The sequence below is a fragment of the Dama dama genome, chromosome 22 (genome assembly GCF_033118175.1).
Source record: "Dama dama isolate Ldn47 chromosome 22, ASM3311817v1, whole genome shotgun sequence".
In the NCBI taxonomy this organism is placed as follows: Eukaryota; Metazoa; Chordata; class Mammalia; order Artiodactyla; family Cervidae; genus Dama; species Dama dama.
The window spans coordinates 47,167,764-47,193,141 of record NC_083702.1 but is presented as its reverse complement, the minus strand read 5'-3'; the positions used below and the strand labels follow the sequence as shown (position 1 = coordinate 47,193,141).

Genomic DNA, 25,378 nt, shown 5'->3' with positions numbered 1-25,378 from the left:
CTGCGTCCCTCTGGAGGCTCTGAGGGAGACTCTGACTCCCTTGCCCTTTGCAGTTTCTGGTGCTGCCTGCATCTCCTGGCTCATGGTCCCTTCCTCCATCCTCAGAGTGCATCGCTCCAGCCACTGCCTTTGACATCACGTGGCTTCTCTCTGCAGTCAAATCTCCCTCTCTCCCTCTCCTCTGAAGATACTTGGAACTGCTTTTACTCATAACACCCAGAACATCAAATGTATAGGTGTTTTCCTCGCACTAGTCAATCCCCAACATTCTGGACACCACCTGGGTGTCTTTCAACCCAATTCATTTCTCACACTTTTAGAGTTGGCACAGACCCCAGCAGCTGAAGGGCTCATTGTCTTAAACGATGCCCTCACTTTAGATGCCAGCTGCCAGTGTTGGGTCTCCAGGGTACCCACACTTCTGTCCAACTTGGCTAGAAAGTCAGGGGTGCCCTCAACCCTTGCCTTTCAGGTTTGATAATCTGGTAGACTCAGGGAACTCAGAAAAGCACTTTACACACTAGGACTCATTTGTTATAAAAGATTCAATTTGGGAACATCCATACGGAAGAGACGCACGGGGCAGGTAAGGGGCACAGAGCATCCAGGTCCTCTCTGGTGGACCACCCTCCCAGCACCTCCTTGTACTCACCAACCTGGAAGCTCAATGAATCCCATCATTTTAGGGTTTCTATTAGAGGTTTCAGGCCATAGAAGGATTGACCAAATCACTGGCCAGTGGTGACTGCTTCAATCTCCAGCCCCTCTCCTCTGCCTTGAGATGGTGCAGCTAAAATTCCCTAACCTCTAATCATGCCCTGGTCTTTCCAGAAACCAGCCCCATCATAAAGTTATTGAGGGGCCAGGACTGGCCTTAATAGAATAAAAGACACTCCTATTTCCCTTTGGAAAATTCCAAAGAGTTTAGAAACTCTTGTGTGAGGAATCTGGGACAAAGACCAATTACGTATTTTTTATTATATCACAGACACATTTAAGGCCAACACATACAGTCCAGGACAATCTTCTCACCTTGAGAACCTTAACTCAATCACACCTGCAAGGTCCCTTTTGCCTTATATGTTAACTTTCATAGGTTCCAGCAATTAGGAGGAAGATATCCTTCTACAAGCCTTCCCTGGTGGCGCTAGTGGTAAAGAATCTGCCTGCCAATGTAGGAGATGTGAGACTCGGGTTCGATCTCTGGGTCGGGAAGATCCCCTGGGTTGCATGGCAACCCACTCCAGTATTCTTGCCTGGAGAATCCCATGGACAGAGGAACCTGGCAGGCTACAGTCCATGGGGTCACAAAGAGTCAGACACAACTGAAGCGACTTATCACACATGCCCACAGAAAGAGGAAAGCCTGGGGTCCAGACCCTAATCTTATGTCCAAAGACCAAATGTTCAACTACCCTGTACACCCACTTCCCCCTTGAGCCTCGAGCTTTAGCCACACCCATGATCACGGTGCCCCCACCTTTACAAGGCTATTCCTCCCTGCCTTTTCCAAGGTGTTTCTTTTGCCTAAAAGTTCCCTTTACTTGGTGACTCACAAACTCCTACTGAAACTTCAAGGCCCAGCTCAAGTGCTTCTCCTCTGTATCTTTTTCCTACCACTCCTGAGCAGAACTGGCTCTCCATCTTCAATGCCCCCACAGAACTTTGGTAACTTGTCTGTACAAGCAACAATCACACAACTTTGCAGTTATTTCTGCTTTTTCTCTCCTTTTTTCTGTTTATACAGGAATCCCTTTCTGTAAGGATTGTTTAGTGTCTTGCACACCCAACACTACCTGGCACATAGCTGAGCATTCATTACCTGTTCCTGAATTAAATTGAAGCTAGTTTAAAAAAAGAAAGGAACTGCATGATAAAAGGCAGACTGTATAGCTTTCCCCAAAGACTAAGTAAAAGACGAGAATTGAGACATATTTTTTTTTCCATTTTCCCCCATCAATTTACTGAGCCCAATGCTGTGCATTACACCAGCTGTTAGCAACACAGAGATGAATAAAACATGACACCTGCCTGGGAGGAAAGGAAAATGAGATACACTGAGTCCTCTTCTACCTGCCCACCACTGTGCATGACACCCCTACAGGTTAGCTCATTTAAAGGACCTCAGTGGAGGTCTGCCAGGGAAGAGGGAGGGAGCCTCAATGAGATCCCCATGTTCCCTCCCAGCACATGGATTTTAGAAAATGAGTTCATGATCTCCTCTATGATTATAGGCAGCTCTGCTGAACTTCAGAATGCTTAACATGGAGTTAAAAGGCACCTTAAGAGACCTTCCGGTCCAATATTTTGCAGCTAGAGTTTGCCATACACTACAGGGCTGTGAAAATAATTGAGTGGATTTAACAAGCATTTTAAAAATTAAAACACCAAATAAACGAGAAAATATAAACTTCATTGAACACAGTAAGGTGAAGTATTATTTTGTGAAAGAAAAATTTAGGTTGTACATCTACATAATGTACCTGTATATACATATATGGGCTTCCCTGGTGGCTCAGACGGTAAAGAATCTGCCTGCTAATGCAGGAGACCCGAATCTGATCCCTGGGTCAGGAAGATCCCCCGGGGAAGGGAATGGCTACCCACTCCAGTCGTTTTGCCTGGAGAATTCCAGGACAGAGGAGCCTGGTGGGCTATACAGTCCATGAGATCTTAAAGAGTCAGACACGACTGAGTGACTGACACACACATATACATATATGTATAGATGTGTATAACACACATATGTATTTTTTGGAGTGACTGACACACACATATACATATATGTATAGATGTGTATAACACACACATATGTATTTTTTGGATTATGATGCGAAATGTATTTCCTACTGTGGGATATAGTCGATAAGCTATGAAAAGTACTGATGGGCCAATATCTCCACCTGGTTACAAATGAAAAGCAAAGCCTGGCAATGGACTCCACCAGCTCTTAGTTTTTTCCTACCAGTAATGCATTTTACTGGGCATCTTCCCCACCAGCTCTTTTAATAAAAAGCAGGCGAGCTCCCCAAGTCCATGGGTATCTGTGTTTCACACCCCCTCCGTTGCCATCCCTGAGGACGGGGATGCTCTTTTATTAAAGGAGCCAGTGGGGTTCCCATGTGAGCCCCAAGGGGGAAAGGACCTGATCATTTTGTTCCACTACCTCCACTGTACTTTAAAAATGTACATGGAAAGTTCTTTTAAACAGCCTGCAATGGGATTTCCTTCTCATTGTCACAATCAAGATCTGATTATCTAGAAATGGCCTAATTAAATCCCCCTAACTATTATGATGTGTAGCCTTGGAAGGGGGGGAGGGAAAGGCGGGCTTTAGAGTTCTGCTGACCTGGGACAAAATCCCATCTCTGCCACTTGCTGGCCATGTGACTGACTCGGGACCCTCAGCGGCACTGGGCATGGGCCTGGGGTAAGGGAAATGTCCTGTCAACCCCCGGGAAGACATGCACAGAAGAGGAGCTCAGTAAATACTCACACCTTCCGCCTGCTGCTCCCCTTCTCTTTCTATGATGTTTGCAGAGAAGTTACAAAATAACCGGTTAACATGCCAACTTCACTAATGAGTCAAGAAGAACCACTGCTGAGAAAATGGCATTTCTCCTCCTTCAGTAAAAGCAACAGAGCCAAGTGAACCTTCATTCTTTGGCTGGGGGTGCTGTGTGCCTGGGTCTGGCTGAGTCCCCCTGCCCCCCCACTGAATGTCTGAGCTGACCCAGGGCCAGCCCCGGTGCGGCTGTGTGCGCCTGATCCCATAACCAGCCCAACCCTGACCTTTTCTGGTATTTATGATGTTGGATCGGATTTTGATCACTGTTTGAGCTCTCGACACAAAGTAAACAGGTTGGCATACTTCCCTGGGAGGTACAAGTGCCAGGATTTTAATCCTGGTCTCCAAACACTTCTCCCAAATGCTACCCTGCCCCAGTGACAAGACAGCCAAGACACAGAGTCTCTTTTGTTGCAGTCGACAGCAGATCCTGGGTCAGTAACTTTGTGCAGTGAGCATGGACCCATCTGCACTTAAGCCTTAGATAAGGAGCCTGGAAAGTATGGATATCGAGGGTCCAGACAAGACATTCTGGCTTGGTTGGCAAAGGGAAGACTTGGGCATCATTCTTCTTAAGGTGCAATCCCCACCCCCAGTCAACCTGCAGCCAGTGTGAAAACTAACTGCGTTTAGGAGAAGTGAAGGGAACAGAGAGGTAGATGGTCTGGTCCAGTACTCTGGCCAGCCTCTGTGAACTGGTGGAGAAAGTGCTCAGTTTCCTATCAGGAATATACAGCAGAGACAGGTTAACTGGCTCAGCCCAAGATCACATAGCCACTTGGCACTTGGACGCAGGGCTGTCTGACTCTTTCTGTAGCCAAGACATTGCACTGTTGAGCTCAGAGCATCTATAGATATCTGTATGTGAGCAGCCTCAGGCTATAGTCTTCTAAAGTTCAAGACAGGACTAGCATTTTGCTCTTTTAGAAGACCCAAAGCAACTGGAAACAGAGTAACAATCCAAGGCTTGAACAGATAAATAATAATCATGGAATACCAGGAAGCATAACAAATGACCCGATGCATAAGGTGGGGAAATGGTTATAATATGTAGTTAAAAAATACTAGAATATAAACATTACTATAATATGATCCCAGTTTATACATTAGAAAAACAGAAAAGTGCCTGAAAGAAAATAACTAACATAACTATGAAAGTGCAAGTTGTTCAGCTGTGTCAACTCTGCAACTTTATGGACTACACAGTCCATGGAATTCTCCAGGACAGAACACTGGAGTGGGTAGCCTTTCCCTTCTCCAGAGGATCTTACCAACCCAGGGAGAGAACCCAGGTCTCCCGCATTGCAGGTGGATTCTTTACCAGCTGAGCCATAAGCGAAGCCCAAGAATATTGGAGTGGGTAGCCTATCCCTTCTCCAGTGGACCTTCCTGACTTAGGAATCAAACTGGGATCTCCTGCATTGCAGGAGGATTCTTTACCAACTGAGCTATCAGGGAAGCCAACATAACTATAATAAAAACATATAAATAACAAGTAACTAACATTTTACCCCAAAATGTTAATGATATTTAACTCTAGGCAGTAGAAACATAGGAGGAATTATATTTTCTTCATTGTGTGTTATGGATAGGTACTGTTTTATTCATGATACACACATATCAAGGGGATCCACATACTGAACCTTAATGATGCCTGTGACAGAACAGTTGACTCTTGAAAGGGTCTGGTAAATTCTTGTTTCTGCCTCTGGAGTGAAGCCCTTTCACTATTACTATAATGCCTGGGGATACTTTATGCTGCAGTCACGCTGTCCTGTCTGGAATTCTGATCTTATGGTTCTACAAAGAATATATATTTCCCTTGAAACTAATATACACACACACACACACACGCACACATATGTGTACATGTATGATATATATAATATGGACCTCCCTGGAGGTCAAGTGGTTAACACTCTGAACTTCCAATGCAGGGGCATGGGTTCGATCCCTGGTCAGGGAACTAGGATCCCATATGCCACATGGTGTGACCAAAAAATAAGCAAAAACTATATATAATATATATTGCATAATAAATATACTCTCTATATATACATATATGTGGGGGTAGGGGAGGGGGAGGTGACATCATATGCCATCAGTGCATCTCTAAAGTCCTAAGGGAAACAAGCATTTGGGGAAGAGCACCTACTGTGTGTTGCTATGAAAAGCTTCCAGGAGTTTTCAAAACCCCACCTCCCACTGTAGTGGTTTCCAAGAGTGTCTCCAGAGACAGAGGCTAGGACCTAGCGTGGGTTGGAAGCCAGATTTCTGTTCTGAGATTCTCACTAGGCTGAGCCAACATGTCACCACTCACTCTTGGGAGATCTAACTTCTCCAGGAACTCTGGGGCCTGACATCATCACTCCCCCGTACTCTGTGTCTGTTTCTACCTTACCTAGTGTTTTCTTGCCTGTATATGAACTTGGTGGTGCAAGCCCCCAGGGTGGCTCCAGGGCATCTGTGATTTGCCACTTCACAGGAGCAGAAAGGGAAAAAAAAGAATGTTGTAGAACTCAAAAAGCCACAGAAACTGAAAAGCTAATTTTGTTCATTCAAGACAAGGCTGTATATTGTCATCCTGCTTATTTAACTTATATGCAGAGTACATCATGCAGAATCCTGGGCTGGATGAATCACAAACTGGAATCAAGATGCTGGGAGAAATACCAACAACCTCAGATATGCAGATGATACAACACTAATGGCAGAAAGCAAAGAGGAGCTAAAGAGCCTACTGCTAAGGGTGAAAGAGGAGAGTGAAGAAGTTGGCTTAAAACTCAACATTCAGAAAAAAGAAACTGAGATCATGGCATCTGGTCCCATCACATCATGGCAAATAGAAGGGGAAAAATTGGAAACAGTAGTAGAGTTTATTTTCTTGGGCTCCAAAATCACTGTGGATGGTGACTGCAGCCATGAAATTAAAAGATGCTTGCTCCTTGGAAGGAAAGCTCTGACAAACCTAGACAGTGTATTAAAAAAGCAGAGACATTACTTTGCTGACAAACGTCAAGATAGTCAAAGCTATGGTTTTTCCAGTAGTCATGTATGGATGTGAGAGTTGCACCATAAAGAAGGCTGAGTGCCAAAGAATTGATGCTTTCGAACTGTGGTGCTGGAGAGGACTCCTGAGAGTCCCTTGGACAGCAAGGAGATCAAAGCAATCAGTCCTAAAGGAAATCAGTCCTGAATTTGATTTCTAATATCTTTCATTGGAAGGACTGACACTGAAGTTCCAATACTTTGGCTACCTGATGCAAAGAGCAGACTTATTGGAAAAGACCCTGATGCTGGGAATGGTTGAAGGTAGGAGAAGAGAGTAAAGAGGATGAGATGGTTGGATGGCATCATCGACTCAATGGACCTGAGTCTGAATACACTCCAGGAGATACGCAAGGACAGGGAAATCTGGCATGCTGCAGTCCATGGGACTTCAGAGTCAGACGCAACACAGTGACTGAAAACAAGGCCACCCATGAGTCACTTAGTATTAATACCTGCCTTGGTTATTAGATGGGATGTTGAGGTATTGTGATGCTTATGTTCAAGGAACCCTTGTTTTACTTAACAATGGCCCAAAGCCAAGAGTACCGATGTTGACAAGGTGGATACTCTGTGTCTAATTTATAGATTAAACTTTATCATAGGTAGGTACGTATCAGTTCAGTTCAGCCACTCAGTTGTTTTTGACTCTTTGTGACCCCATGGACTGCAGCACACCAGGCTTCCCTGTCCATCAGCCAACTCCCGGAACTTGCTCAAACTCACATCCATTGAGCGGGTGATGCCATCCAACCATCTCATGCCCTTCTCCTCCTGCCTTCAACCTTTCCCAGCATCAGGGTCTTTTCCAATGAGTCAGTTCTTTGCATCAGGTGGACGAAGTATTAGAGGACTGATTTCCTTCAGGATTGACTGGTTTGATCTCTTTGCAGTCCAAGGTATGTTTCAGATCAGTTCAGTTCAGTCACTCAGTCATGTCTGACTCTTTGTGACCCCATGGACCGCAGCACACCAGGCCTCCCTGTCCATCACCAACTCCCACAGTTTACCCAAACTCATGTCCATTGAGTCGGTGATGCCATCCAACCATCTCATCCTCTGTTGTCCCCTTCCCCTCCTTTCCCAATCCTCCTCCATCTTTCCCAGCATCAGGGTCTTATCCAATGAGTCAGCTCTTCACACCAGGTGGCGAAAGTATTGGAGTTTCAACTTCATCATCAGTCCTTCCAATGAACACTCAGGACTGATTTCCTTTAGGATGGACTCGTTGGATCTCCTTGCAGTCCAAGGAACTCTCAAGAGTCTTCTCCAACACCTCAGTTCAAAAGCATCAATTCTTTGGTGCTCAGCTTTCTTTATAGTCCAACTCTCACATCCATACATGACCACTGGAAAAACAATAGCCTTGACTAGACCTTTGTTGGCAAAGTAATGTAGGAAAAGACATAGCCTATATAACATTTGGTCCTATCCAGTTTCCGGCAACCACTTGCAGATAAGGGGGGACTATAGGAACTAATTTTTTAGCATCAACCAGGGTCAGACTGGGATAGACCTTGAAGGCCGAGTCAACAGATAAATGCAGAGCATGAGAGCAAGAAAGGTATCAAAGGTACTGACACTTTATATGGTTCTGGCTCTGCTTCTGCCAGTGTGAATTTGTGTAAGATTCACAGACCTGAAAGGAGCACTGAGATCCCAGTCAAACCTATTTTACAGACTCATTCATCTCTTCACCAGTCATTCAACAAATACTTATTGAACAGATATCCTTGGATCAGAAAGGGAGAGTGACTTGCCTGAGGCTAGTGACGGTAGAACACAGACCCACATCCAAGTTAAGTACTCTTGCAACTGCATCACATAAATGAAAGACCTTCTGGGTCTTCTTCGCCTTTCAACAAAAAGCAGTGCACTAGTTCCAAATCTCTAAGATTCCTTCCGATCCTGTTTTCTATATGTGTGCATGCCAGCAAAGCCACGCTACAAGTTCCCTCATTTCCTTTTGTTTCTGTACAAGACCGGAAAGAAAATTTATCTTTCAACATGCCACCTTTTCACTTTGACAAACACTGATTTATTTTGTAATTGATGTCCCAGGAAGGCACACACCTCATCTGCTTGAATGATGACATAATTAATTAGACCAAACAAGGAAGAAAGCCCAGGACACAGCCCAAGCTGCAGATACTACTTACCACGAGCAGCGTACAATTTCTCAGAGCAGAGCAATTTGCAAAAGGGAAGATCAAGGAGATATTCAGGTATGTTAAACTTTCAATTTAGGTCATATCTGTGGGCCAGTAGGTTCCAAAATCTACCTTCTCCATCTAGACATAGCAGCACTCTAAAATGCTAAAGAAAAATCTCTTCATGTATCAGAAATGTGCAAATGTCTATTACCTGTATGGTCATGGAGGAGGACCCCGTCTGTCTGAGACAGGAAGTGGTAATGGGGGTTTGTGGGAAGGGAATAAAAAAAGAACACTGTATTTACAATGGGTTCTATTGGCCAGTGTGCTCCTTAAGGCTGCAAGTGACAGAGATTTAAATTGACTTTAAGAAATTAAAAAAAAGAAAGATATTTTGCTCCCGGCCTGGCTGGAATTAGAGACTGCAACACAGCGTAATATGGAATTAGTCTCTCTTCTCAGGATATCAGATTTTCTTTCACTCTCAGACCCAGTGGCTGTGTAGGAAAGAGGTTACACACCCAGCCTGAGGCTGCCATCCTTAGAAAGACCTGCTTGCAAAGCTGGCCCTTGGCCGGCATGTGTGAACGTGCATTCCAGGAAGGTTCCTATTCATATTACTCCCTGGTAAAAATGGCCCAATGTGTTTAAAATTGCTTATGCAAACATTATAGTTTATGATGAATACCCACTTTCCTTTTGGGAGTCTGGGATTTTGCTATGTGCCAGAGGATGCCTGGGGCTTCCCGGGTAGCTCGATAGTAAAGAATCTGCCTGCCAATGCGGGAGACATGGGTTTGATCCCTGGGTCAGGAAGATCCCCTGGAGGAGGAAATGGCAACCCACTCCAGTATTCTTGCCTAAGAAATCCCACAGACAGAGGAACCAGGTGGGCTACAAAAGAGTCAGACAGACTTAATGACTAAACAACAAGAGAAGATGTCTACATGACCAGCCCTGAATAAAGGTCTTGGGTGCTGAGTTTCTAATGAGTTTCCCTAGTGGAGAGCATTTCACACACTGCAGGAGGAATCAAGTGTACCCCATGTGACTCCACTGGGAGAAGATTCTGGAAGCCTCAGCCTTGTTTCCCCTGGACTCCACCCCATACACCTTTGTCCTTGGCTGATTTTGCTTTATGTCCTTTGCTGTAATAAGCCATAGCCATGAATTCCACTCATGTTGACTCCCATGAGTCCTCCTAATAGAACACTGAATCTAGGGGTAGTCTTGGGGTCCCCTGACACAGTGGCAAAATGACCAACAAAAGTTCTGGTCTTATCTTTTCATAGTAACAGCAACTGTAGTAGAAAATCTTTCCCAGAAGTTCCGGTAAAAGTTCTTGGCTTACCCTCATTAGTTGCGATGGATTCAGCTTCAGGCATACCACCACTGTGAACCAGTCATCAGAGCCTGGGAGATGACTATAGTCCCACTGTTAGGCAGGACAGGGTCATGCCCTTATCCCTGAAACCAGGGACAGGATCACCAACTGTTACGCACGCTGAAAACCAGTCAAGACAAGGAGAGACACCCTGCTGATGCTGGTGGAAGTGGGGCATGGATGCTGAGCAGCTAAGACAGAACATCTATCACAGTGGAGCACAAATGGAGTGCATTGTGAGGAAGCATTTGTTATAGAAACATTAACCACCACCAGTAGCAGCACAAAATCACAGAGCTAAGAGAGCTGAACTTACTTTTTTACCCTAAATATATGCTTTCTCTTGTATTTCCCACCTAATCGTCTAAACTGGGAAACTAGAGATGAATTTTTCTCTAGTGCACCACATCTTACTGGGACACTCATCTTTAAACGATTATGTTGTTCCATCCTACCTCCACGTTAGCTCAGACAACGATCATTGGTTTCTTGGATTACTGACATGCATGCCAACTGACTGGACTCTGCTTTTGGTTGGGCACCATCCAGCCCATCCCACCCACTGTAGCCCAGTCACCTTTCTATCCTGAGAACTGACCAGCCTGATCATGTCACTCTTCACCTCAGAGACTGTCAACGGATTCTCACCATCTCCTAGAAAAACCCAAATTCCCTGGTGTGGCATGCCACACCACACCTACCGTGATCTAGCTCCCACCTACTTGGCAATCTTCCATCAGGTTCCCATTCCACCCACCGATACTCAACTCTTTGTACAAAAAGGTCCAGCAGTAGGAATGCCCTGAAGTTCAGGCAACATGCCATTCTGTTTCAAATCATGAGTTTGGTCCATTTTGTTCTCCTTGGTCCCACTTTTCCCACGTGGAGATCTCCAGCCAACCCACAAGACCCATTTTTCTTGTGTTGTGAGTGATGACTTTCCCAGATCCCAGAGCTAATCTCTCCTCCCAGGATGGCAGCATTGTGCTTGGTACATGCTCTTATCCCTCATTATAACCCTTTCTTAGTATTTATTTGCCCTTCTGAATTCTCAACTAGAGTTCACCTTCATGAAGACTGGTATATCATCTTACCCATCCTTACAGCTCAGTACTGACTTTGAGAATGACAAGGAGCACTGCTTAAAAACCTATGGACTAAATCCACAAATGAAAAAGACAGGCTGAAGGCTGAGACTGTGGCTCTCCCACTTACCAGGTAGATGATTTGGGTGTGTTGTTTAACTTTTTTAAGCATTAGTTCTCCCTCTTGTAAGACACAGATTGGACTAGCCATCTGTCAGGACTGTTGTGAGGATAAAAGGAGCTAATGTATATGGAACATCCAGGTGCATGCAGAATCTGGACTGTATCAGACATCTCATCAAAGCAAGGTATCCCCCAAATGTACCAAACTCATTCAAGATATTAATAATAATAAGGGACACTGGGTGCACGGTATATGGGGACTCTGTACCAACTTCATAATTTTTCTGTAAATAATAAACTGTTCCAAAAATTTTTAAAGTTCACTTAAAGAAGAAAAAAGCAAGTTCCGTCTCTGCCAACCAACCCTCCCCCTCCCTCCCTTCTTTCTCACTTCCACCCAAAAATCCTTCAAAGGATGCCTCTTTTTTTATTTTTTTTAATATTCTAGTATCACATCATTCTCCTCCCTGTTCCAGAAAATGGATTATTGGGTAGATTTGGGAAATCCTTTTTTAATCTTTTAAGCATTTTTGCCATCATGGGATATGATCTTTTGACATCTAAGCCGTAAAGAATAGAAGCCTCAAATTGCCACACCTTCTCTGTCCTGAGACCTAGCAAAAGGTAAACCAGAAAACAGAAACCCAAGCTTCCTGGTCTAAGTGGAGATGGTGGATAATGAAAAAAATATCCTTCTGCTTCTCGGGAAGCTGGTGATTTCACCCCATCCTATGCTGGCTGACAGTGTTCCCTTCAACGGCCCCTCCATCTATCTCAATAAGGAATTAGCACACACAAATCTGCCCACTGCACTCTCCAGATGCACAAGCCCAGTGCGCCACATGGAGAAGAGAACAGCCATTTGTCTTCCTTGACAGGCCATGTCCGTCCTTGTCATATATTAGATGCTGCTAATAATCTATGTGTACGTGTTTAGGAGAAAAAATGTGTCCTTGCAGTAGTCACATGACTTCTCTTCACAAGTATGGAGATGAGCAGCATGTTGGGTCTTCTGATTCTGAGGGAAAAATCATAAACTCCAGAGGGTCCTACCCTAATTTATGGAAGAATGCATTTGAGTCAGGTCAATTCAGTCATGCGTTCCCTTAGTACCAAGCTTCCTTCCAGGTACAAGGGAATGAAGGCATTATAAAGAAGGCTGAGCACTAAAGAATTGATGCTTTTGAAATGTGGGGCTGGAGAAGACTCCTGAGAGTCTCTTGGACAACAAGGAGATCCAACCAGTCAATCCTAGAGGAAATCAACCCTGAACATTCATTGGAAGGACTGATGCTGAAGCTCCAATACTTCGGCCACCTGATGCAAAGAGCCAACTCATTGGAAAAGACCCTGATGCTGGGAAGGATTGAAGGCAGAAGCAGAAGGGGGCAGCAGAGGACAAGATTGTTGGATAGCATCACCGACTCAATGGACATGAATTTGAGCAAGCTCTGGGAGGCAATGGAGGACAGAGGAGCCTGGTGTGCTGCAGTCCATGGGGTCACAAAGAGTCAGACACGACTTAGCTACTTGGAACAACCACTTCATCTTCTGAAGGAGGAAATTCACTAGTGGCTATTCAACTATCTGTAGCCCTAGGAGAGGAAAAAATTCACACATCAAGCATCTTGGAAGGTAGTGTTGAGCATAAAAAAAGGGGAAAGGAAGTCTGAAGTGCATGCAGCAGAAGCTTGAGCATAGGGTTGACTCCGAAAGTCATTCATAAAGGGCACGTGGTAAGGGGTCTCCAAGATATGAACCAATAAACAAGCGGCAGAAAGTTCAGATTTCATTTCTTCTTTGGCACTGGCCATTATAAACTAGGTAGAGCAGCACCACCAGTGCTGGACTTCCTATACCTTTTTCTAAAATCAGTAATGGAACCACTAAGGAAGAGGTTCCCAACAGAGAAAGACTGTCCTCAGGGGACACTTGCAGATGCCTGGAGATACGTTTGCTGGTCACAACTGGGGAAGGGGAGTGCAACTGGCATCTAGTGAGTAGAGGCTAGGGATGACAGGACAGCCCCCATGATGACGAATTACCCAACCCCAAATGTCAAGAGGTGGAGAAACCTTGCACAAAAGCAATGGTGGCCAAGGCATTGATGTGGTCCAGACCGCTGGCAGGAGACGGGAGGGGCCTTGGAGTTGCACAGTTTGCAAAGACACTACAGGTAATTAATTCTGATACTGAAAGCCTCCACCCTGCAATTCAGAATTACTGCTCAGAGAACACAGTTGCAAATGACCATTAGTTGCTTGACTAGCATATGCCTGTTAATCCGATTTGATATTTCGCTAATATAGACTTGGAACAGAGCTAACCCTCAAGGAAGACCCCTTTGGCCCAGATACTTATAGAACAAATAAGAACAAAAAGGCTTCTTTCCTAAGCACGTGATTCTCAAGATGGCTTTGTCTCTGACTCCATAAATTTATTTTTTAAAGTTTTTTTTTTTTTCTTTTGATGTGGACCACTTTTAAAGTCTTTATTGAATTTGTGACAGTATTGCTTCTGTTTTATGTTTGGATTATTTGGTCACGAGGCATGTGCAATCTTAGCTCTCTGACTAGGGATCAAACCAGCACTCCCTGCATTGGAAGGTGAAGTCTTAACCACTGGACCGCCAGGGAAGTCCCTTCATAAACTGATTCAGTATTTGCTTCTTGCCTCTTCCTGCTACGTGGTCTGCATCTGTCTCTCAGTCACCCCCACTAAGTCTTCAGTACCTTTATTTGATCCTGCCCCACCCTCTCATCTCCTAATTCCCCCAGAATGACCTAGGACAGCCCAAACATCCAGGCACCCACAAGGGCTACATTCACGATCAAAATTTCCTTCACTCAAGGCAGCTGATATCAGAAAAATATTAGAAAAGCAACTGAAGTAATTCACACTAATGGCATGTAACCCTAAAATGTTCCCCAGAAGTGTCTGATATTTTTCAAGTAAGGATGAGTTAGTCACATGAATTTCTACTGGATCAGGCCTTATTTTGCATAACGTGTGCATCCAGTACCAAGTAGGTGTTCAGTAAACATTTATCAAATGTCTGAATGAGCGAGAAAATACCTTTGGGCAGAGGAACTCCCTATAGTTTTAATCTTTAAACTTATCATTATCTCTCCCTGAAATTTTAAAAAAGTCCCGTGGGCCTGTCAGGAGGTGGAACCATTCTAACTGTGAGACTCAAGCAAGGTATTTACCAAAAACGGCAACAGCACAAGGTCTCAGGACCCTGAGGTCACATAATAAAAGGTACTCAAGGGGACCCTAAGATCCGAGACCCTAAGATCCTTCTCTCTCACTGATTCTAATCAGCCTGCCAATTCAGTTCTTCCTTCTCTAGCCCAGAACTCTACCCACCCTCCATCTTCCCTCCAGCACTCTAAGATAAAAGGAAAACCTCAAGAAACAATACTGATAAAAATAATAGTGGCATATTTTCTAGATTCTAAGGGGACACTGATATAGCAAAACATTTTCTAGGAGAAAAAGATCAACAGTTAAGGGGCTTTGGTAAGTCACATCTCAGTTTCAGAAACTGTAAAATGCGAAAAAATCTGCATCAAAAACTGAGATAACAGATCCCTGCAAAGGACTAGGTGAGTTACGTATTTTGCTTCTGAAATATTATTCCTATTAAAACTGAAGTGTCAATTACAGGGGCGAGCCGGGCCTCCACTCAGGTCCGAGAACCTCATACTCCTCCCCACTGAGACACACAGCTGGTGACTCCCATCACGACAAAATCCTGACCCTTCTTCTTACATGACCCTCCTCCCAGGCCCCCATCCTCATTTAAAAAAATTTTTTTTCTCTCATTTAGCTTTGTTTTTTTTTTTAAAAAAACAACAGCATTTTATTTTGTATTGAGATACAGCAGATTAACAACGTTGTGATAGTTTCAGGTCAACAGCAGAGGGACTCAGCCATACACGCACATGTATCCATTCTCCCCCAACTCCCCTGCCATCCAGGCTGCCGCATAACACTGGACAGAGTTCCCTGTGCCCTATAGTATATCCTTGTTGGTTATCCATCTTAAACACAGCAGTATGTGCAGGGAACCAGAGCTTGTTTTCTAAGTCCATAAGTGTTTTTCTGTTTTGTAAGTTCAGGTGTATCATTTCGTTTTAGATTTCACATATAAGGGATGTCAAACTTATTTTTGACATCCCTTCTCTGACTTACTTTCTCCTTCTCTGACTTACTTCACCCAGGATGATCATCTCTAGATCTATCCATGTTGCTGCATATGGCATTATTTCCTTCTTTTAATGGCTGAGCAATATTCCACTGCATAATTGTACCCACCCCTCCATCCTCATCTTGATCGAGGATATCTGGGGAAATTTTCTTACTCACAGAGGACTAACACCATCTCCTCTAAGATGAAGATTTTCCCACCTTGACTCTTTCAGGTAGGCAGACAGCTGCTTAATGTGACGACAGTAAAATGACTCACATATTAGAAACAGCAGCAACGACACGCTGCTGGTCCTCCTCTGCATCAGGCACCGTGCTGAGACCTTTTTACGTCTCCTTTCACATCACCCTCGCCACGTCATCATCCCCACTCTGCCAATAAGAAACAGAGGTCCAGAGACGTGAACAGTGCCAAGGTTAGAAAGACGGTGAGAGGACGGATGGGAGGCAGCCTTAGGAAAGGCCCTGAACATCTATGTCCAATGACTTCGGAAGTAGACTCTTGAGCTGAATAAGGACGAGGTGGAAGAAATACCTCACAGCACTCTAGAAACTTCTCCTTCCTTCTCTTCCCTAGGAGACTCATAGTGTCTCTCTAGCTCACTTCACAGAGAGCTTGTATCCCTGTGCATGAAGGAAATTCACACAGTGGACAGAGGTCCCTTTGCCCTACTGGGGGACCCTGGGGAGCATGGGCGTGGCTGTCCTGTCCCATCCCACACAGACAGGGCAATCACGACGTGGCTGGCTTGATGACACAGTGGTAACTAGAGGCAGGAACTGACATCACTCACTGGGTGTGGGCTGCACTGTCAGGGTCTCCTGACACAATCAGGGTGCACTCCATGACCCTTCTTCCCAAGAAGTCTGCTCTCCATCCTTGCTAATCACAGCCTGCCAATCACACCTCGTCCGGCCTTTGGATGTGCTGACCTCCACCTGCCATCACCCAATGGACCTCCCATTGGCTAAACAGCAGATCCAGCCAGCCACCCTCCCTTCAGGGCTGGGAGTCGCAGCATCAGCACCCCTGGATTCTACACCTGGAAATCGGAAAAGGAAACTGTCATAGTCCAATGGGAACATTTAAAAAAAATAGATTTTCATTCCAAAAATGAAACAACTAAAGATACCTCCAGCCCAGAGGCTTTTGTAAGATCCAGACCTATTCATTCCACCTGTATACACCTAACACAGAACTCATCACCTGGGGCCATCCACTCCACTCCCGCCTTCGTCTCTCTTCTCTCTCTTCGACATCACCTGCTGCCCCCAAGGGCAACATCCTGCTATAAGGCCACTGTCATACCTTGCTTAGACCACAGCAGTAGACAACCTCCCACCTACTGCCAAAACTGTCTTTCAAGGCACCCTACAGCCAAAGGAACCTTTTCAAATCTGAAAATCTGAGCATCCTTTTCTGTACCTAAAACTCTCAACTGGTTTTCAGTTACCTTTAGATAAAACCCAAAGCTGCAACTGACAAAACCTTTTGTGGTTCTCTTGCCTTATTTCCTATTCTGCAAACCTGAAATCACATGTTTTACCTGTTCTTTTACTTAAGGAGCAACTTCCAGGTATTGTTCTAGGTGCTGGGAAAGCGTCAGGAAGAAGACAAAGACCTCTGCCCTCAAGGTACATATGTATTAGCTGGAAAGATATACAATAATCAGGTAAAGTCAGCTAGGTCCTTGGTATCTGGGGGTCTGTGCGGCTTCCTGGGTGGAGCAGAGCAATCTTAAGCAATTATGGACTAAATTAGAAGATGATGGATGCAGTAAAAAACAGGAAAGAGCAGCGTGAGAGGGATGGGATGGTACCCCAGGTTGCAGGATTAAAGGGGCCAGTTGGCAGAACTCTTGAGAGAAGCTGAGCTTTGAGCAAAATCTTAAAGGGAGCTCAGGCAGCAAGACAGGGAGGGACCAGGGGGACTAGCATCCCCAGCACGGGGACATCAGAGCAAATGACCAAAGCAGGGCCCGCCTGGTCTGTCTGAGGAACAGACTGCAGTGTGTTTCAGTGTCTGCACTGCTCTCTCTGGACCTCTGGCCTCTGGATACTGCATCCCTGCTACGTGGGGCCATCAAGCTCATGTTGCCATTGCTTCTTCCCTTCACAAGCCTCCCTGGCCAAGACCGCTGCTGCTGCTGAGTTGCTTCAGTTGTGTCTGACTCTTTGCAACCCTTCGGACTGCAGCCCACCAGGCTCCTCTGTCCATGGAATTCTCCAGGTAAGAGTTACTGGAGTGGGTTGCCATTCCCTTCTCCAGGGGCCCTTCCTGACCCAGGGATCAAACCTGGGTCTCCTGCATTGCAGGCAGATTCTTTACTGTTTGAACCATCAGGGAAGCCCCTTGGCCAAGGCTGCTTCCCCTCAAATGTGATTCTATGTCACCGTGAATTCTGCCTTTCAAGGTACTTTCCACACTTTATGTAACTGTGAGTTCAGCTGGATCTAGAATCCAGTGGTTAAACATCTAGTAGACTCTGAGGTAAGCCTGGGGTTGGCCTGGTGCCTCGTGCAGGCTGTAAGATCTCCGGCAAGACACTTAAAGACTTCTGAGGGGGTAACAGGATAGTCTGGCTCCCGACACAGAAAAAACAGCTGATAGGAATTAGCAACATGGGGGCAGGTCTGGGTCTGTGTGACTTACTATTTTATCCCCAGGGCCAAGGACAGGTCCAAGGGCTCAAAAGATAATGAATTAATGAATGAGTGACCGAATAGATGTGGAAGGTAGGGAGGTGGGGTTGGAGGAGCAGGGAAGCAGGGAGGAAGGGATGCGGGAAGGTCCCACACAAAGGCCATAGAGGGTCCAAAAACCCCTTCAAGGCAAGTGATTATAACCACAGAAGTTCTTAAATGTTCTTTCAAAAATAATACTTCCAAAGTTCTTCATATTTGGCTTTTTACATTACTGTACACTTTACAGCTGCCCCGTGGTTTTGTGGGCAAAGTTGCAAGGTGTTGGAGCGGACACCCACTAATGGTATCTGCTGTTACCCCACACCTGCTGTCAGGAGTCCTTAGAGAAAATGGAACATGGGAGGAAGAATGCAAACTATCTGTGCATGTCCTGCAAGGACCCTGCTCGCATTGTTCTTGGCTCACTGAGGCCCAGAGGAGTCAAGTAACCTGCCTGTGGTCACAGTCTCCAGAGGGGCTCCAGTTCTGGCTTATTCTACCGGATCATGATGAATACATGCGGAGACTTCCTAGGGCTCACAGCTACTTTAAAGAGGGTGTCCTGGAACTTCACAAGCTGGGCCAGTATTCTGCAGATGGAGGTTTTATTTCTCAAATCTGGGGAAAATCACACTTCCTTATGCCTTTGATTCTGCCCCAATGCCAGCTGGAGTAGACTTGGTGAGGATGCAGAGACAGGCAAATGCCACATAGGCGATGACCACGGCAGAGACTGAGGCTGGCCTAAGTCCTTACTAAAAAGCTCTTTATTAGTTCTCCACGTAATGAGTTTAGGTAAGGGGGATTTCACAGCATGCTTAAGGAGTCAAGTCTATATGAGACTGAACACTAGTCACTACAGCCCAGATAAACTAGCTGTTCCAGGCCAGAGAAATCCCAGCAAGGCCAAATGGCATCAGTGTCACTCAAAAGGTTTACAGTGAAAGATATCAGCTGCGATTACCTTTATGAGAGGGGAACCGTCCCTCCTGGGTCAGAGTGTTCCACATTTATGGGTCTGTCCTAAGGGACTTCACTCCTATTCCATGACCTGGCTTCTAATCATTCTGTTTAGAAAAAATAATCACACACACACAAACACACACACACAACCCTATACTAAAGAGCACCATATGGAAAAGAGAAGAGCTTGCTTACTTTCTTTTCATTTCCTTATTTTCCCAGAAAAGTTAGGGTGGGCATGGGAAAACCTCAGACGCTTGTTATACTCCTTTGCTGGTGACAGGTAAACACAGACACAGTATTCCTTGCTTGTGAGCGCCGTGAAGGCCGGTGCTCTGTTCTAACAACAGCATCTAATATATTCCTCTGCACTGTGGGGGCCTGATTAATGCTCGAAATGAACCAACGAGAGGATGGGCAAATAAAATGCAGCCCATTAACTGAATTCCTTGCAGTCAAACTTCCCCGGCCCTGACCTTGGCCCATATACTCTGCTCTGCCCCAGGAGCTGCCTTGAGTCTCTGAGCCCTCCAAATCCACATCCTTGGGTCATCTCCGGGAGCAGCAAGAGCCTTGGGTGCCTTCCCGTCCATGGGGATATGGGGGTGGGCAGGCTTAACACCAGGATTATTACTGTGGTTGTGAAGGGCGACAGAACCCCACCAGTGTGGTGGCAGGTCCTTGCTGGGACAGAATAGATGTGATTTCCCAGCGACAGGTTACCTTTGGGGACCACCCGTCCCTGGGATGTTGCTGGGTTACACTCATCCAGGAGAGACTTGCAGCTCTGAATGTATATGGCAGGCTGAGTTTCTTGGGAAGTAGATGCGGGAATGGGAGTGAGCACGCTGGGGGTTAACTTAGGGAGAATTCTCAGAACAGCATCTATGAAAGGGGCGGTGTGCCAGCAGGACTCGCCACAGGGAGAAATGTGGCTGCCAGGCAGACGCCAGTGGATCCTGCAAGATTTCACATGCATTATTCAGTCCACGGTGTGGGCGTGGCCCCGGGCAAGGTGACTCTCTTCACCTGAGACCATTCTCCAAAGACGGCCGAGAGCAGAGCCCACCTGCAGGCAGTCTCCCAGCAGCTGGAGGAATGAGCCTTTCCTCCCCAAGGGAAATGTGAGTGTCCACCACACACAACCACAACTCTCATCCTGCAAGACGGACATGATCATCACGTCCACAGTGACATGGTCCCAGCTGGAGGTGGAGGTCCCTCCCTCCCCTTCACTTCTCATCATGCAGCCAGGGCCCAGTGGATGACTCCTTACAGCCGGTGACCCCCAGCAGGGATGCAACAAGTGCCTGTTGAATAAGTCCATCACTGAATCCTGAAGGTCAGCACTAAAATAGGAATAAAATGCCACATCACTATAGAAAAAATGCACCTAAAGAGTGCAGTGTAATCAGGAAAAAACAAAAACACGTAGATGTGATGGGGGCCTTGAAAAGAGATGCGCAGGGAAGACAATGCGCACACGCACTCTGATCTCAGCTCCAAGTGGAACCTTGCATCCTGCCAAGCTCCTGTTCCTTTTTTTGTGAACTAAAACAGGTCCAAACACTCTATGAAGAAGTGATCAGAAAGCTGAGACACACTCTGTTTCAACAGTCTATTAGTGTCATTATTGACACGGATAAGGAAAGTTTTGATCCTGACAAGGAAAAGAGTCCAAGGGTCAGAGTAGTTTCAATCCCATGGTGTGCTAAGGATTTTTTTTCAATTATCCCAAAGCTGGGAGGCTCCCAGAAGGAAACAGGCAGAGGCTGGAGTGGGTGAGGAGTTTACTCTTCTGTCAGTGAATGAAAACAGAAACCAACTGGAATAGCCTGTGATTCTTGAGAATGCTGTGATTTAAAATCACGAAACAATATTTCACCTTCAGAGGATAAGGAGCGATAGAGAAGAGGCAGGAGGGATTTTAAACACAGAAGCCAGAGTGCAGAAGCCAGAAGAATAAAAAAAAAACAAAACTCACCACTAGATTTATCTCTCAATGTATTTGTCTAATATTGAGAATATAAAACTAATAACGTAATTTAAAGGATGACGCCTGGGAGAGGGGTATTAAAATAATAGCAGGGTTTGTGCCTGCCGCTTCTCTCATGCATCCACACCAGTTATAAACACTGACTATCCTCACAATTTCCTACCTGATACTCACACATACCTTGGGGCAGTGACAAGAGTTAACAATAAAAACTAAGAAGAAACTGACCAGAAAGAACCCCTTAGAAAGCCAAATTTACTTCTTTAAAATGATAAACCATTAAATTTTTAATGAAAGAAAAAGTCATAAGAACATTTTCAAACACTCTATAATGAGTAGCCATCACCACCATCTCACAGGCTTTCTCAGCAATCAAAGTATCATTTGATAAAAAGGGAAAACCAATAAATGCGTGTCTCCACATGAGAAAGCCAACACTCAATTATGGGCACACAAAATACACACATTTGATAACTGTCTCTTACAAAGCAATTCAACAACCCTCAATTGGGTTCTTCCTATGAACACAGATCTTACCTCTTCAATTATTAAAGACATCCAAGCCAATCCCAGTTTTCCTCTAACATGTATCAAATGAGAGTAGAACTGATGCTCACCTCTATAATTCCTTGTCTATTTCATTAGCATGACCTCATTAAGAGCTGCCCTCACTTTTAAAATACAACTGCTATTCTTGTCATGTCAGTCAATATCTTCAAAGATGTCAGAAAAACAAAAAAGAGCTATAATTACCTTTGAACTTGTGGAACACAGCCCAGAGCTCGGCAATGTCTGTTGCAAACGTGATGTCTGTGTCAAGGACGATGACCCTCTCCAGGTTGGCGGGAAGAGTCTTGGTGAGGACAAGCTTCATCAGACCATAAATCCCAGAGTAGTGTTTGTTGGGGATCCAGGAAACTTCAGACTAGACAGGGAAGTGAAGAGAAAGAGTAGGAGAAAGCAAAAAGAAAATCAGTACATTTAATTTTTTACACAAGCATTATAGATAGTGCCTGGTACATCAAAAGGTTCCGATAAAAATTTGTAGAGTGAATGAATGAATATTTTCTTAAAGATTTGTTCATGTAATTTACAGCTGGGCTTGTGAAGTTCTTTTGGAAGAAAATGTATCTGAATCAAGGGAGAAGGAGAGTAATGTTTTTGAAATAACTACCCCATGCAAATACTACACTCAGATATTTTAAAATAAGATTTCTGTTATTATAGAAATTATACAGGCTCATTGGAGAAAACATTCACAAAAGAATGTTTGAATCATACTGTATATATTGAATCATCCTGTATATATTTTTGCAACCAATGTCTAATTGTTCCTGGATAGATATATTCCTTAAAGTCTTCTTACATTTCTGTGTCATTAAAAATGGCTACTTAATGGTATCATTAAACTTATCTATTTTTTTAAATCTACAATGGAGCAGGTTATTGTTGCTCCATTCTTTTCACTCTCATATAAACACACAGGAAGGACCTGGTCATGATCTCTATGCCACTCTTCACTGGGTGGCAAGACAGGATGTACTCACAGAGGGGTGGCCCATGGAGTGCTAACACTGAAATCCTCACATGCTATTTTTCTTTTTAAGGGATCCATTATTTATTTTACTCTTACAGAGAAAAGTGAGCAAAAATTGTACCTGTTTTGCATTTTAATATAAATCTTTTATTGAAATCCTATGTACCCAATTTCCTAACTCTACAAAAATACCCATAATCTTCCATGTTGTTGTTTTTTTTCTTTCCCCATTTATTTTTATTAGTTGGAGGCTAATTACTTTATAATATTGTAGTGGTTTTTGCCATACATTGACATGAATCAGCCATGGATTTACATGTATTCCCCATCCCGATCTCCCCTCCCACCTCCCTCTGGAATTTAGAAAGATGGTAACGATAACCCTATATGCAAAACAGAAAAAGAGACTCACACGCTATTAGGGAATGACAGGTGGCTGAGCGGTAAAGAACCCGCCTGCCAGTGCAGGAGAGGCTGGTTCCATCCCTGGGTCAGGAAGACCCCACGGAGTAGGAAATAGCAACCCACTCCAGTATTCTTGCCTGGAAAATTCCATGGACAAAGGAACCTGGCAGGCTACAGTCCACGGGGTCGCAGAGTCAGACACGACTGAGCAAGTGAGAACATACAAGAACAAAGGAACGCCAGATGTCCCTCAGGTGGGCGGGGACATCAGCGAGTCACACACCTTAGTGCCATTTGGTAAACCAGTAATGATCCTACTAGCACTGCTACTACTAACGAAGGCTGACCGTAATACCGAACACCAGGGCGATGAGAGCCCCCAGGAGCACCATCTATGAAGAGCACCATGGCAGGGTCTCGGCTCAGCTGCCACGGCAATCTCCATGTAGCCAAAGCACATTTGTTTTCAAGGAAGGAACATTTGAAATGGAACCCTTTAATGGAAAATGTGGTCGCCTCATAAAAATTCCAAAAAAATATTCACCCTTTTTGTCCTTGTAATTCCATTCGAGGACACACTTTTTTTTTTTTAAGTCACACTTAAGAATGAGATCAAAGTTTTATTCCTCAAGTTCATCATCATGTCATGCTGCTGCTGCTGCTAAGTCGCCTCAGTCATGTCCGACTCTGTGCGACCCCATAGACGGCAGCCCACCAGGCTCCCCCGTCCCTGGGATTCTCCAGGCAAGAACACTGGAGTGGGTTGCCAGTTCCTTCTCCAATGCAGGAAAGTGAAAAGTGAAAGCGAAGTCACTCAGTCGTGTCCGACTCTTAGTGACCCCATGGACTGCAGCCTACCAGGCTCCTCCGTCCATGGGATTTTGCAGGCAAGAGTACTGGAGTGGGGTGCCAGTGCCTTCTCTGCATCATGTCATAAAAGTAAACAAATAGCAACAATCCAAATGCCAAAAAACTAAACAGTCAATTAAAACGTGGTATTTTAAAAATTTGATAGGGGACTTTCCCAGTGGTACAGTGGTTAAGACTCCACACTCCCAATGCAGGTTCAATCCTTGGTCACGGAACTAGAACCCATATGCCCCAAGATCCCACATGCCACAGCTAAGAGCCAATATTTGTTGTTGTTTAGTTGCTAAATCATGTCCAACTCTTTGTGACCCCATGGACTATAGTCCACAAGGCCCCTCTGTCCATAAGATTTTCCAGGCAAGATTACTGGAGTGGGTTGCCATTCCATTTCCGTCTCAACAAAGAGACTGCATGCTGCGGCTAAAGGAAAAAAAAAAAATCCTGCATGTCACAACTAAAACCTGATGCAGACACAAAGCACTGATAGCACACTGTGCAGTTGTTACAAACAATATAGATTAAGATGGAATGAAAAGAAACTGACATATAATGTTAAAAGTAAAAAAAAAAGGAAGCTTAAAAACTGCTTTTGCAAATAACCACTATATATAAACAAACAACATGAAAACATATCCACCCAGATTAATGCAGAGAAAAAAGAAATGGAAGCACAGCATCAAACCACTAACACAAATCATTTGGGGGATGATAGGAGTACACAGTCTCTCTCTACAGATAGATATAGATATGAAAAAGTGTTAGTGCTCAGTCGTGTCTGACTCTTTGAGACCCCATGGACTGTAGCCTGCCAGATTCCTCTGTCCACAGAATTCACCAGGCAAGAATACTGGAATGGGTAGCCATTCTCTTCTCCAGGGGATCTTCCCAACCCAGGGATTGAACCAGGGTCTCCTATATTGCAGGCAGATTGTTTACCATCTGAGCCACCAGGGAAGCCCCAGATACAGATACACACACACACACACACATTCATGTTACATACACACATTTAATCTATTTTTGCCAACTTGAAAAAATTAGCAACTACTAATGTTGTAAAGAAAAACTAAGCGTGACACTCTTCATTTTAAACATATAAGGATCCAGTGATGGGAAGCAGGAGCTTACGAAGTCAGTTTAAGAAAGCTATCAGAAAGGACCTTCTGTGATAACTCATATGACCCATTCCGTCTCTCACACCTACTCCATGTTATGTTTTCATCTCCAATTTGTTTGAAAATATCATTTTAGCTATTCCTTAGTCTCAGTTTTGCAACAGCTCTTTGCATTAAGTGAGTACAATTCTGACCAGAAAAAAAGAAAACATAAATGAACTCTTCACCATGTGT

General features: G+C 44.6%; 1 protein-coding gene across 5 annotated transcripts in view; it reads right to left on the bottom strand.

Annotated features, from left to right (window-relative positions):
• LARGE1 (LARGE xylosyl- and glucuronyltransferase 1) overlaps positions 1 to 25,378 on the bottom strand; it is a 602,335-nt gene that overhangs the window by 229,493 nt on the left and 347,464 nt on the right. For all 5 annotated transcript variants that reach the window (XM_061125420.1, XM_061125415.1, XM_061125416.1 and 2 more), the window contains one exon: positions 21,971 to 22,142. In XM_061125420.1, coding sequence (XP_060981403.1) covers positions 21,971 to 22,142 — 172 coding nt within the window. The remainder of the gene's footprint in view (positions 1 to 21,970; positions 22,143 to 25,378) is intronic.